The 12357-nt window shown below is 46.9% G+C and overlaps 1 protein-coding gene and 3 non-coding genes across 5 annotated transcripts; all 4 read right to left on the reverse strand.

Moving 5' to 3' along the window:
* Positions 1 to 549: 549 nt before the first annotated feature.
* Positions 550 to 10328, reverse strand: NCL (nucleolin). Of its 2 annotated transcripts, none has more exons than XM_023642552.2 (14): positions 9792 to 10328; positions 8549 to 8665; positions 6812 to 7310; positions 6501 to 6701; positions 6305 to 6391; positions 5984 to 6125; positions 5252 to 5376; positions 4328 to 4451; positions 3683 to 3840; positions 3080 to 3203; positions 2704 to 2837; positions 1999 to 2125; positions 1401 to 1624; positions 550 to 1028 (listed from the first exon to the last, which is right to left on the reverse strand). In XM_023642552.2, exons 1-14 carry the CDS (start codon positions 9807 to 9809, stop codon positions 952 to 954), a joined length of 2157 nt encoding a protein of 718 aa, XP_023498320.1. In that variant the 5' UTR covers positions 9810 to 10328; the 3' UTR covers positions 550 to 951. The 2 variants fall into 2 exon arrangements, with proteins under 2 accessions (XP_023498320.1, XP_070126757.1); XM_070270656.1 differs by lacking the exon at positions 9792 to 10328 and adding an exon at positions 9074 to 9248 and having other exon boundaries at positions 8549 to 8783.
* On the reverse strand, positions 1809 to 1945 carry LOC111774073 (small nucleolar RNA SNORA75). The gene has a single exon (XR_002808917.2). It is a non-coding gene; the product is annotated as a small nucleolar RNA SNORA75 (small nucleolar RNA).
* Positions 2503 to 2584, reverse strand: LOC111774077 (small nucleolar RNA SNORD20). The gene has a single exon (XR_002808920.1). It is a non-coding gene; the product is annotated as a small nucleolar RNA SNORD20 (small nucleolar RNA).
* LOC111774074 (small nucleolar RNA SNORD82) lies at positions 6198 to 6267 on the reverse strand. The gene has a single exon (XR_002808918.1). It is a non-coding gene; the product is annotated as a small nucleolar RNA SNORD82 (small nucleolar RNA).
* Positions 10329 to 12357: the final 2029 nt, after the last annotated feature.

Raw genomic sequence — 12357 nt, forward strand, 5'->3', positions numbered from 1 at the left:
GGTGGGGAAGCAGGGATTGTCTAAGAAACCAGATACAGTGCCTGAGCACCATCCACAGTGCAAATCAAAGGCCTGTCAGTTGAACCCAAGGCTGCTGGAGGATTTACAAAAAAAAAAAAAATAGCAACTCTGTCCATAGTATTGGTCATTTCCTCCCCAGCCCCCATGTGTCCATTCATCCAGCGTGAACTTTATTCGTTAGTCATTGCCAATTCCAGAGTCCATGCTCTTGGCTGCACGACTAAGGACGTCTGATCAATGTGCTCCTGCCCCTCTTTGCATAGCACTTTTTCAGGCCCTTTCCAAGCAGAAGCCACAGCAGACTTCCAACAAGGCTTTCAAGTGTTGCAACACACACAGGGCTGCAGAAATTCAGCTCGTCGCCTCATTGGCCATTTCGCCAAAACTTGTGGCTGGGATATTTGAAACCAAGGCATCAAGCATTTCCATCAGGGGTGGGGTGGACCTGGAGTGGCAGGGCTGGCTTTGCCATGCTCCACCTTCAGTGATATTCCAGGAGAAACACTCTAGGAAGTACAAGGCTGGCACCAGAGTTTAGGACTTTTAATTTGTCCCAAAGTTGCTGAAGCAAAAATCATGATAAAACATTCTGCTTTCCTTTACAACCCCCCCCCAACGCAAAAAAACAAACAAAACTATTCGTAGGAAAAAAATGGTTTTGTACAAGGGAAGAAACAATATAAATTCAAAACTTATAGATAAGGGTTAGCTCTATCACTCATCTCTTTAAAAAGTTTATACGAATATCCAGTCAAAACCAACAGGGTATCTCCCTTGAAATGTTATCTATACGGCTTTCCAAGTAGACCACAGGACTGTATACTGTCTTGGAATGTCCTCAGAAGGCTCTGTCAGTGATCAGGTAACAGAGTAAAAACCCCAGAGTCCTTTCTTTCAAATGAAGAGGGAAAGACATAGGGACAGAAGAAACTATTCAAACTTCGTCTTCTTTCCTTGTGGCTTGTGGTCTCCTCCTCCTCCTCTGCCTCCTCGGAAGCCTCCTCGCCCTGCAAAAAGCAACAATTAAGAGAGGTGCAAGGGAATTAGCCCAGTGGTGTAGTGGTTAAGTTTGTGTGCTCCACTTTGGCAGCCCAGAGTTTGTGAGTTCACATCCCAGGCACGGACCTACACAACACTCATCAAGCCATGCTGTGGCAGGCGTCCCACATACAAAATAGAGGAAGATGGGCACAGATGTTAGCTCAGGGCCAATCCTCATGAAAAAGAATGGGTGCAAGGCTGCCAGTCCTCCTCCCCTCCCCAGTGATCAATGACAACTTGGGGACTGATGCAGGGAACCCTGGCCCTGCACAGGATGAAGTGCATGTGCCATGCAGTGTCCAGCGCAGACACTGAGGTTTCCCCCTCGTTGTCCTTACCTCCAAAGCCTCCCCGGCCTCTGCCGCCGAATCCACCTCGGCCTCCTCTGCCACCACCTCGGCCTCCAAAGCCGCCTCTGCCTCCACCACGGCCCCCAAATCCACCTTCGCCCTTAGGCTTGGCCCAGTCCAAAGTAACTTTGTTTCCATCAATTTCACCATCTTCCATAGCCTCCTTGGCGGCTTTGGCGTCTTCTTCACTGTTGAAGTCTACAAAACCAAACCTACAACACCAAATGAAAGGGCCCATCATACAGCACACACACACACGGAACAAGTGCCACAGTTAACCTCAAATGCTGGGTAGTGATCCCACGGAAAGTAGCCTTGCTTAACTGAGAAATTCCCCAGTAGTGAGCAGTCCCCCATGGAAAGCTGAAACTGGTTTTACTGACAGCTTGAATCCCAGAATGTCTCACAAAACAGCAGAATATACCTCCGCGAAGACAGAAGGCAAAATAATGCTAGTTCTGTGAATTGTCTCTTCTTCTCGTGCGAATCCATAAACTGCCACCAATTGACAGAAAGGAGCTCAATGAGAAGACAAGTTAGGTGGGAGGTGCCACAGAGCGGGCACTGTACACTTCCTGCATCTTACCCTTTGGAGGATCCGGTCTCCCGGTCAGTGACTATTCTTGCACGAATAGAGCCGTCAAACGACTCCTTCAATGTCTCTTCTGTGGTATCCTCAGACAGCCCTTTGACAAACAGAGTTTTGGATGGCTCTGGAGAAGATAAATAAAAATTGTACCTTTAAAGTCACAATTCATAATGACCAGATGCTGCATTTCTTTACTATCCAGGATGAGTACTGGTCAAGAATACTCATCTTAGCAGAAGCTAGCCTTTCACTTTAAATGCCTATGTGGGAAAAAGTAGGTAAAAGCAACTTAGCCAACTAGTGCTTAATTAAGGCAAAGGGCTTAGAGCACTGCCCTCTCAAGTTTGCACTGATTGCCAGAGAAGTTAAAATCCTGTCTCAAATCCTTCACGGAAAACAAAAGCAGCAACCGAAACAAGCGGGACAGTACTAAAGCAGGCAGCCAAGACCACCATACAGGGCAGTGATATCAGGCTAATTTGCTGCTTCGAGCCGACACAGCTGGATCAGAACTTGACTATCTAGAGGAATTTTCTTGAGATTTCATCAATAATTTCTCAGATAATCATAGTCATCATGTCCAGTATCATTCACTCAGCAGCAACAAATACCAAATGTTCATCTCTAGGTTCGACATAAAAAGTTTAAGCCCAGCACTCAGTGCTCACCCCCAAACACAGCACCCTGTGAACAGTGACTTACGGCTTCTTGCATTAGGTGATCCCCTCGGTCCTTGCAACTCCAGCCTGATTGCTCTGCCCTCAATTTCCCTTTTATTACAGGAATTTAAAGCTTCTTTAGCATCTTCAAATGAAGCAAATTCTATAAATGCATACCTGAGGATGAAGAGTTAATTCTTAGAATAAGTTACCAACCACAGGTCTCCTGTCATACTTGATTGCCACCAAGACTTTTTTCCTCAAGCAGAGACTTAAATGATGCTCTTTATTTATACTGAATGGTGTAGCTAAAATGATGCAGATTCTAACAACCAGGAACACACAATTTTACCTTTTTTTAGATCTACGCAAGACATTCACAGCCCATGACTGACAACATAGAGACTAACTATCTTTACCCTTTAGATTTGCCGTTTTGGTTCTGGGGCACTTTGATAAAAGTTGCCTTCTCAAATACTTCCTGAAGAGTTTCTTCAGTTGCATTATAGGAGAGGTTGCTTAAAACCAGAGTTTTTGATTCACCTGCAAATAAAGAGATCAGTGAAACACTGACTGCAACCTCAGTTACAGCAGTATCTTGTTTCTAAGAACTACTGTGCTTGGGAGAGTTAATATGCCAATGTTGAGGCAGGTGAAATCGCACCTGTCACTCAACATATTGAGCACTTATGTATTATGTCCAGCTTCCTTTCCTTCCTGTTGTTCAGATGTGTAAACCGACTACCAAGCCATGTCTTCCTAGAACAATATTCTAATTTAGCAACATACATGATCTAAAGCCATTCAAAGTATAAAACGTACATACAAAGGAAGCTAGATTTACCTATGTTCCAATGCTAAAGGATTTCATATAGCTCTTATTCAGGATACTGAATTACTATCACAAACAGAAGTATAATCTGCTTGATCTACAGCAAATTAATCAACTTATGAAGTACAAAGATGCAACGGATTTTTCTCTATCAATCCTAGAATCCTGAAGGGAGCCTGTAAATTCTCACCACTCCAAGTGCTATTCTTTCCACCTCTGTAGTCTTGACTTTGACCTTTCTCTCCAGTATAGTACAGGGAAATAGATCGTCCATCTATCTCTGTTCCCTGCTTTTCTTCCAAGGTTTTCTCTGCATCAGCTTCTGTTTTAAATTCAATATAAGCAATCCTGCAATAGAAAAAAACGTTAAGAACTCACACGATTTTTAAAACCATATTAATTCTTTAACATCAAGGTTTTACTCTCAACATGACCTTGTTTCAGGTCTAAGTATAAGAAAAACACCCTTTGGTGTATACTAACTGAAAGATTAAGTTTCTGCCATCTTCCACTTTTCAATTAAAACTTTGTTGTAAACAAAGTCTGCCAAATACCTAGGAAATCCGCTCCTGGTAATCCCATCTCACTGCGTAACAGCTATCACTCATAAGGCATTTACATAAGCTAGGCAGATTCTGTCAGCTCACTTTAAAAACCACTCCATGAATTAAATACACTATTCCCACATGACAGATTTGGAAATTTAAGGCATAGGTTAAAGGTTACTTTGCCCAAAACCACATACCTAGGAAAACTGGATCAACATTTCTTTTATAAATCAAAGTGCACTGATTTTAATGCAACTCTTAATATTCCAGTAGACATATTAACGTACCCTTTACTCTTTCCATCCTTGCTGACTAATCTGATCTCCAGAGCATCTTCAAACACTTCTTTTAATTCATCCTGAGTAACTTTGTAAGGCAGATTTTTAGCCAAAAGTGTCCTGGCATCCCGATCTACATAAAAAACACACAAAATGAACTGGATGGTTTAAAAGATCCCTCTCCCAAAGACCAACAAAAACTGACCAAGGGAAAAGTTCCATTCAAGAAATAATTTGAAATCCTATAATGTATAAGGCACTCTGCTAGTATGGAGATAAAGCCGTGGCAAAACACAAGTTAATGTCCCAATGACAGAAAACTATGTGCTGCATACTTGGAAGAGCTCAACCTACAGTAGGTGCTCAATTTTTTTTTTGAGGAAGATTAGCCCTGAGCTAACATCCAGGCTCATCTTCCTCTACTTTCTATGTGGGATCCTTGTCACAGCATGGCTTGCCAAGCGGTGCCATGTCCGCACCCGGGATCCGAACCGGCCAACCCCGGGCCTCCAAAGCGGAACACGTACGCTTAACTGTTGCGCCACCAGGCTGGCCCTCAGTATTTTTAAATTAAAAAAAAAAAAAATCACATACTCTACAACATGAGAAGTATAAGAGAAAAGGTAAAGGATACAAAAAGAATAATTAGGGATCAAAGAGAGGAAAGACCTCTCCGTTAATTGAGGTACTTCTAACCAGTTCTACTCTTGCTTACCTGACACTGGAACTTTTAAGACCAGCAAGCAATACCAGGTACCGCTGTACACATTTAACATTCTAATTCACGTAATCCTCACAACATTATGAGGAAACAAAAGGGATAACGTTAAACTATTTACCCCGGCCAACTAGCTCCTGAGTATACATTAGACTAGATACATATCCATTAACAAGTTACCTATCAATATCACAATTACCTAAAGCCTTACATACCTTTCTTACTGTCTTTTCCCTTTGGTTTTTCTAGTTTAATTTCATTGCCAAAGACTTTTAAACCGGTGAGTTCCAAGGCTTTTTCCAGGTCTTCAGCAGATTCGAAATCCACATAGCCAAACTTCCTTTAGGCGACCAGGTGAAAAAGGCAAAATTATAGGTGGAGAAAAACCCCGAGAGCCACATAACAGGTATTCTGGGCAACTGGCAACACTAACGTGATAGTACAAACAAAGACTAAGCAAAAGAGCACCTTCAGCACCAACGGAAAGGCTCTATAAGCTGCGGCTACAGAGCGAGGCCTAAGCACCAAGACCTGATTCAAGTTCACCCTGAGGTCTCTATGAGCTGCATGGCTCATTAACAATTGACAGTCGGAGCTGACAGAAGAACCCGTTTAGGCACTAAGAGAATCCTGTCTGGCTGAAAGCACTCACTACTATGGCTCCCTAAGTCTAACAGTTTTAGAGACTCCTAAGAATAAGCATCAAATCTCATAACTTACTAAAAGTTACTTTGTGCTTTATCAAAAAGTAAGTGAGATTATGGAAATTCCAATTTGAGGCTTTCCAATTAGATAACCTAACGATAATCTGTTAATGTCTAATCTTAAAGTACTTTTACATATTCCTGTTTAAACACAGCAATCTAAGGTTCTAAGAAGAGAGAAAAAGCATCAGCAGACCCAGGAACAACGTGCAGAATACCTACAGCATGACTCCCCTCACTTACCTAGACACACCAATTCTGACGTCCACAACAGCAAGATCATTTTTAGCAAAAAGGTCACTGATACCCGTTTTTAATTCAGGAGCAGATTTGCTGAAGTTCAGGTTTCCAACAAAGAGATTGAAAGATGTAGTTGGTTCTGTGGCTGTACAAAAAAATGAATTCAAATCCAGTCTATCTGTAAAGAGTGGCACAAACATGAACATTCCTCCACCCAGCACATCAGCATGTCCTAGTGAGACATCACGTTTCAGCATTAAGTCCCTCTGCTGTTCATCACTTGTGCTATGAGGCGTCACACCCACCCCCCATTCTGCAAGGTACCTTCCACTTTCTGCTTCTTGGCTTCGGGAGCTGCTTTCTGTTTGGCCATTTCCTTCTTTCGTTTTCCAGGTGCTTCTTTGACAGGCTCTGAACAAGAGTTCAAACAATCTGTGTCATCCATGAGTAGCCACAAATATTCAAGTGCCTCCTTTTTTTAACACAACTGCCAATGTACTTCAGAACCTAGCCCGATTACCTTCCTCTTCCTCCTCCTCGTCGTCCTCATCCTCCTCTTCGTCATCTTCCTCATCCTCATCATCTTCCTCCTCATCCTCCTCGTCGTCTTCATCCTCGTCGTCGTCTTCATCCTCAGCTGTGCTCTTGGCCTTCACAGGAACAGCCTTCGCAGTTTTCTTTCCTTTAGCTGGTGTGGTCTCCATAGCTTCTTCTTCAGAGTCTGAAAGAGAAGCCACCTAGTCAACTCAAGAGAATTCTCCCAAAACCAACACTATAGTTCTAAGAAAATCTTAAGGAAAAGGAATGTAAACCACCAAGAGAATTCCTTACCATCTTCATCCTCCTCCTCCTCCTCCTCTTCCTCCTCATCGTCTTCATCGTCGTCATCGTCCTCCTCCTCATCATCCTCGTCATCTGAGGCAGGGGCAGCAGCAGCTGCTGCTTTCATCACTGCTGGCTCAAATTCATCCTCATCTTCATCTTCATCGTCCTCCTCATCCTCTTCACTGTCGTCGTCATCTTCCTCATCACTGTCTTCTTTCTTGGCATTCTTGCCATTCTTTGCTCCCTTGGCTGGGGTGGCTGCTCCTTTCTTACCAGGGGTTGCCACCAATGCTTTGCCTGGTGTGGCTCCCTTCTTGCCAGGGGTTGCTACTGCTTTGGCTGGTGTAACTGTCTTCTTGGCCGGCGGAGCTGCTGCCTTTTTGCCAGGAGTGACAACTGCTTTCTTGGCCGGTGTGGCAACTGCAACCTTTTTTGTTGGGGAAACCATCACCTTCTTTGCTGGAGTTGTAGTAGCCTTCTTGCCCTTTTTCTGAGGGATGACAACCTCAAGAATAAAAGCAAACAAAAGTCTGTTTCCAAACCCAAAAGAGAGCCTTGGTCCCATGAATGAGCACTAAATTCTGGCACTGGTTCAAAACTGCATGCATCAGATGTGCTAACGTATTACACTGTGGGGTCCCTCACACGCCCTTCTTTACGCCTATGCAGTCAGTCTTGACCTTTATGTTAAACACATTGAGCATAAAGAACCCTTAACATTTAACTACCTCTGAATTCCTGCACTCCATACTTCATACAATCGCATCAGCTTTAAAGCAGCATATCCTAACAAGGACTATGAAAACAGACTGTCTGGATCCCACCTGCTGCTGTGTGGCCTTAAGCAAAGTTTTAAAACCTAACTTTAAGCCAAGCCTTGCACGTAGAAAGCTCTGTGTTAAGTGTTATTAAATCATTTATAACTCCTCCAGCTAGCAGTGGTATAAAGCTCGTTGAAAGCTCATTCTTAGGACCAGAGATAAAATGAGTATCAAATATGATGGACAGGCAATCTCTGCAAAATTAATACAAGGAGCGAGCATGTTAGCTTCATAAAAGCAAACATTTGGCTACACTTAAGTCGCATTCAAAGCCACTTTTTATTACTAGTTTTATCAGGTATTGTGCTTGAATAAAACCTTCTTAAATAAATTCTAAACAAAAAATCTAAGCCCAAATACAGTGATTAGTTGTCTTTACAGTAAGCAAACAGTCAGGAGTGCTAGATAGCGTCAATGTTAACACACGAGAAAGTGGCAACCCTCAATCCACACCAAGAAATAACTACAATACAGTGACTAGTGCTACGAAGTTCATACGCAGAGGAGTACTGACCAACTACTCCTGCTTCGAGGCAAGGAAAGTAATCTGTAAGGCTAACTTCAGACCTGAATACAACGCCCAGGGCTGCCACTTAAACTGCCCACGCTGCTTCCTTATCTAGGATATAGGGCTAAACAATGTAATGATTTGACACACCATATCACACATCAAGCCCCGCAGAGGGCACATAAAAATAAAAAGTAGACTCCAGATGTTTTCTCTCAAACTCATTCAAATACTTACCCTTGTGGTATCTCCACATGTCAACGAAGAGGCTGGGAAACACCGAAGCATTACAACAAGCCTCATATGAATGAATATCATCTTATTTTTGCCAGTATTTTCAGAAATCCAATACCACCTGTTTAACTCCCCATTTTGTAGTCTAACATAATTCTGCATTTAGTTGTAAATAATTACCTCTTCTCCACTGCTCTCATCATCTTCATCTTCTGACATTTCCTCATCTTCACTCTCTTCTTCTACCTCCTTTGGGGGAGGAGCCATTTTCTTGGGGTCACCCTGATTTTTACCAGCCTAAGACAGACGGAATTATTAGCACTTCACATCTCCAACACTGCAGGCCACTAATATTTTGTCGTCATTCTTCAAACTAACAAGCGGTCATCTCCCTTAGAATCCACTTTTCATACTGCTAAATAACGAAATCAACATTAAAACGACTGATATCCACGTTAGGACGGGAATTCTCAACCTCCCACACATTTTCCCGTCGGGTTTTACAAAAATCAACCCTAAGAGGAAAAGCCAGCTTCAAAGAAATTACCTCCCTCTTCCCGTTGTCTTCATAAAGCACACACATATTTAAAACTACACTTCCAAAATCAACCATTACAACATGCACAATTTAATACTTAGCAGCTTACAACTGAACCATTCTAACGGCCAATAATCAAGAGCCCTTCACCCGGCGGGAAAATCAACCTTAAAATGCTAAATTCTGGAACCTCCTTCCACCACTCTCATCCGAATTAAATTCTGGTGAGGATCTTTAAAATCGCGCCTTATCCCAACGACCTTCGGCGTTCCGAAGGTTTCCTTTCCCAGGGAAACAACCCCGCCCCTTCCAGGCCCGGCGGGGCCACGTGGGGTACCGCGCGAGCCACCATGTGCGCACAGCCCCGCGCAGAAGCACGCGGCGGGGCCTCCCCTAAAACCCACTCGGGTCCGCCCGGCCGGCGCAACGATGCCGGAGGACACCGGGCCTCCGACCACAGCCATCCCGCCGCTCCTCGCCCCACAGCCCGGTCCCCTGCACAGCCGGCAGGACCCACGCGGCGCGGCCCACGTGGCGGGCTGCGCGCCGGGGCACGTGCGTCAGGAGGCGGGGCCCCGCTCGCGCCCGTCGCAGGAGTTTGGCCTCATCCCTCCGCCCGAGGCCCAGCGCCCCCTCCCCGCGCTCAGTCCCCGAATCCTTCCCGGCCGCGTCCACCATCCCGGGCACCTGCCGAAGCCCTTCACCTCGCCACCGAGGAGCCAAAAGCCGCGAGACCTCCCCGCTAATCGCGCGAGACTTCCCGGAGCATGGCGCCATCGAACGCGCCTCAGACGGCGCACAGGCCCTCCTCCTCGCGGCGCCGCGCGCGCGCGCTCCTCAGAAAGCAGGCCTAACGTCCGTGCTTGCGCGGGCAAGGCTTCTTACCTTTGCGAGCTTCACCATGATGGCGGCTTAGGACGGCGTAGCGTGTGGCGCAGATGAGCCCAGAAGCACCTAAGCGACGTCGATGGCGGCCGCAGGTACTGAAGATCCCGGAGCGCGTACGTTTGGCTGCCAGCTAGAGCTCGAGACTGGGGCAAAAGACTGAGTTTGCCCAGTAATCGCCTCTGGAAAGGCGACGACGGCGCCCTCGTGACTCCGTTTTAGCCAATCAGAGTTCGCGCCCGTCCCCTGAGCCAATCGCGAGCCTCTACCCGAGAACGGCGCGGGGCGGGGCGCCGGCGGGAATGGGCGGGCCGAGGAGGCAGGGAGGGGGAGGGGATTCGGTGGCGGCGCCTTGGGGGCGGGACTCGCTTTGTGCAAGGCCGGCGCTCATTGGTCCGTGCGTGCGCGGTGCTCGCAGTGCCTCGGCGGGCCGCGCTCGCGGCGCCTGCGCCCTGGGACGAACGTTTTTGGCGCCGCTTGTGCCCGATCCCGGGGGCGGGCAATACGCGCGGTCTCTCGTTCCCGAATGTGTTCGGTTCGGGTCGTGTCGACTCGGGCGGCCTTGAAGTTGCTCGGAGGCCCCGCGCGCGGCCCCGGCCCGCAGTCCACGCTGAGCCTCCCGGCGGCCGTGGAGAGAGGAGTTCGCCCCCGTTTCCTTGCTGATGAGCCTGAGACCTCCGGAAATTGAGGGACCACAAGGTTCATGTTGGGGGCCCTCCTCAGCCGCGCCCGCCAACACAAAGGGCCAGAAGATCCTGCTGTCGGCAGGTGATTCCCTCCCGGGCCACGTGCCTAAAGCTGCCTCCTGAGAGCCGTTAATAAAGACAATTGCGTACATTTGTGAGAGTGGCTGTGAGCAGTGCACAAACATCCCGTTTGACCTCACGCGCTAGGTCTTTCTCCAGATAGGGAAGAGCCTCCGAGAGAGATCTTTCTGTCGGTCACAGGGTGGTATAACTGTGGGGTGAGAGAGGAACTTGGTCAGGCTGACCACAGAGCCAGGCCCTTGGCCAAGCAGAAGTTCCCTCTTTATTTGGGACTCAAGCACCCATTAAAATGTGGTGGCTGCGAAGTCGGTGTCGCCAGATGGTCCAGGAGCCGGTCACATAGTCAAAGGAAAGGTTGCTCGTTGGCGGAGGCACAGAAGATTGTCTTTGCATTGTGCTTTTGCCAGTTATTCAGATGGGTCACTGAGGGCAAAACTTAGTTGGTGTTCAAGCCTTAACCCAGAGCACTTCCTCGAGCTTCGAGCCTGCCCAGGATGGTCCTGCGCATCTGGTACCTAATCGTGCCTACAAAACCAGGGTACCTTCAGCTATGACGCTATTTCCCCAACTGAACTGATGTTCAGAATCACCTCTGGAGACTCTAATTGAAGAGGTCTGGGTGGGGCCCGGGATTTTGTATTTTAACAAGGGCCCATGGGGATTCTTGTGAGCAATCAAGTTATTTTGCAGTTTTTACTGGGACACTCCTGGGACTGAGTGTATAGGAAACCCACAGGTACCCGCTGGGGCTCTCTCATCAGGGAGGAGGCTGGGGCCGGTTCTGTGGGCTGCCCCCTGCTTTCTCACCATCTGTGGAGAGTCCCCTGAGGAGGTTCACATTTTGAAGTCCAGGATGGGGGCCAAGGGGACTCTTGCTGGGCCATGGGGTACAGAAAGAACAGCGCGGGCCAAGGCATGGTGGCATGAGAACCCTGTGCTTCCTAGTAGTTCGTCAGAGAACAAGCTTGGGGCACTCATGGGGAGAGGCTGGAGAGAGGAGCAGTGGGTGCGGTCAAACGACAGGGGTGAATTCTAGAAATAATGGCATGGCTGGCTCCTTGTCATTCAGATCTCAGTTTGCATCACCTCTTAAGAAGCCTGCCCCAAGTCGCCAAGGAGAAGTACCAACGAGACGCCCTGTCACGTGACCCTAACTGAGTCCTCTGCAGGTGCTTATGACTACCTGGCATTTTTCTGGGCTGTTTCTTGTCCGTCTGTTCCCTCCCCAGCCAGGAGAACACAGACTTTGTTCTCTGCTGTGCCTGACACAAGTAGTGATGACAATTATTTGTTAAATGAACGAATGAAGTATTTAGGTAGAAGCAGCAGTGGGGAGAACCAGCCTGGCTTACGTCCCCGTGCCTTGCTTTGCAGTCAGTCTGGGCTAGAGCCACAGTAACGCCTCATCCTTATATAATGCTTACTAAGTTCCGAGCGCTATGCCAGTTCTTTACATATTAATTCATTTACTCTTACAAAAAAGTTATCACTGTTTTACAGAAACTGGGGCATGGACAGGTAAATTAACTTGTCCAGCGTCACAGAGCTAAGAATTGGAGGAGCTAGGATTTAAATTGAGACCCCACTCTATCATCTCAGTTTATTTATAAAATGGGGACAATAACAGCACCGGCCTCTTGGGTTGTTATGAATGCTAAGTGAGATGTTGCATGTATTTTTTGAGGGCATATAATAAGCACTCAATATTAGCCTTTTTTTGAGGAAGATTAGCCCTCAGCTAACATCTGCCGCCAATCCTCCTCTTTTTGCTGAGGAAGACTGGCCCTGAGCTTACATCC

Source organism: Equus caballus, chromosome 6 (genome assembly GCF_041296265.1).
Source record: "Equus caballus isolate H_3958 breed thoroughbred chromosome 6, TB-T2T, whole genome shotgun sequence".
Taxonomy (NCBI): Eukaryota; Metazoa; Chordata; class Mammalia; order Perissodactyla; family Equidae; genus Equus; species Equus caballus.

Bases quoted from the DNA above. Each gene is read 5' to 3' on its own strand.
- NCL (XM_023642552.2), bottom strand. The intron at 6,392-6,500 runs GTAATCGGGCTA...ACTCTTGTTCAG, and splicing joins CGAGGAGGAGGAAGAGGAAG to AGCCTGTCAAAGAAGCACCT. The intron at 4,452-5,251 runs GTATGTAAGGCT...TTTTTTATGTAG, and splicing joins GGGAAAAGACAGTAAGAAAG to ATCGGGATGCCAGGACACTT.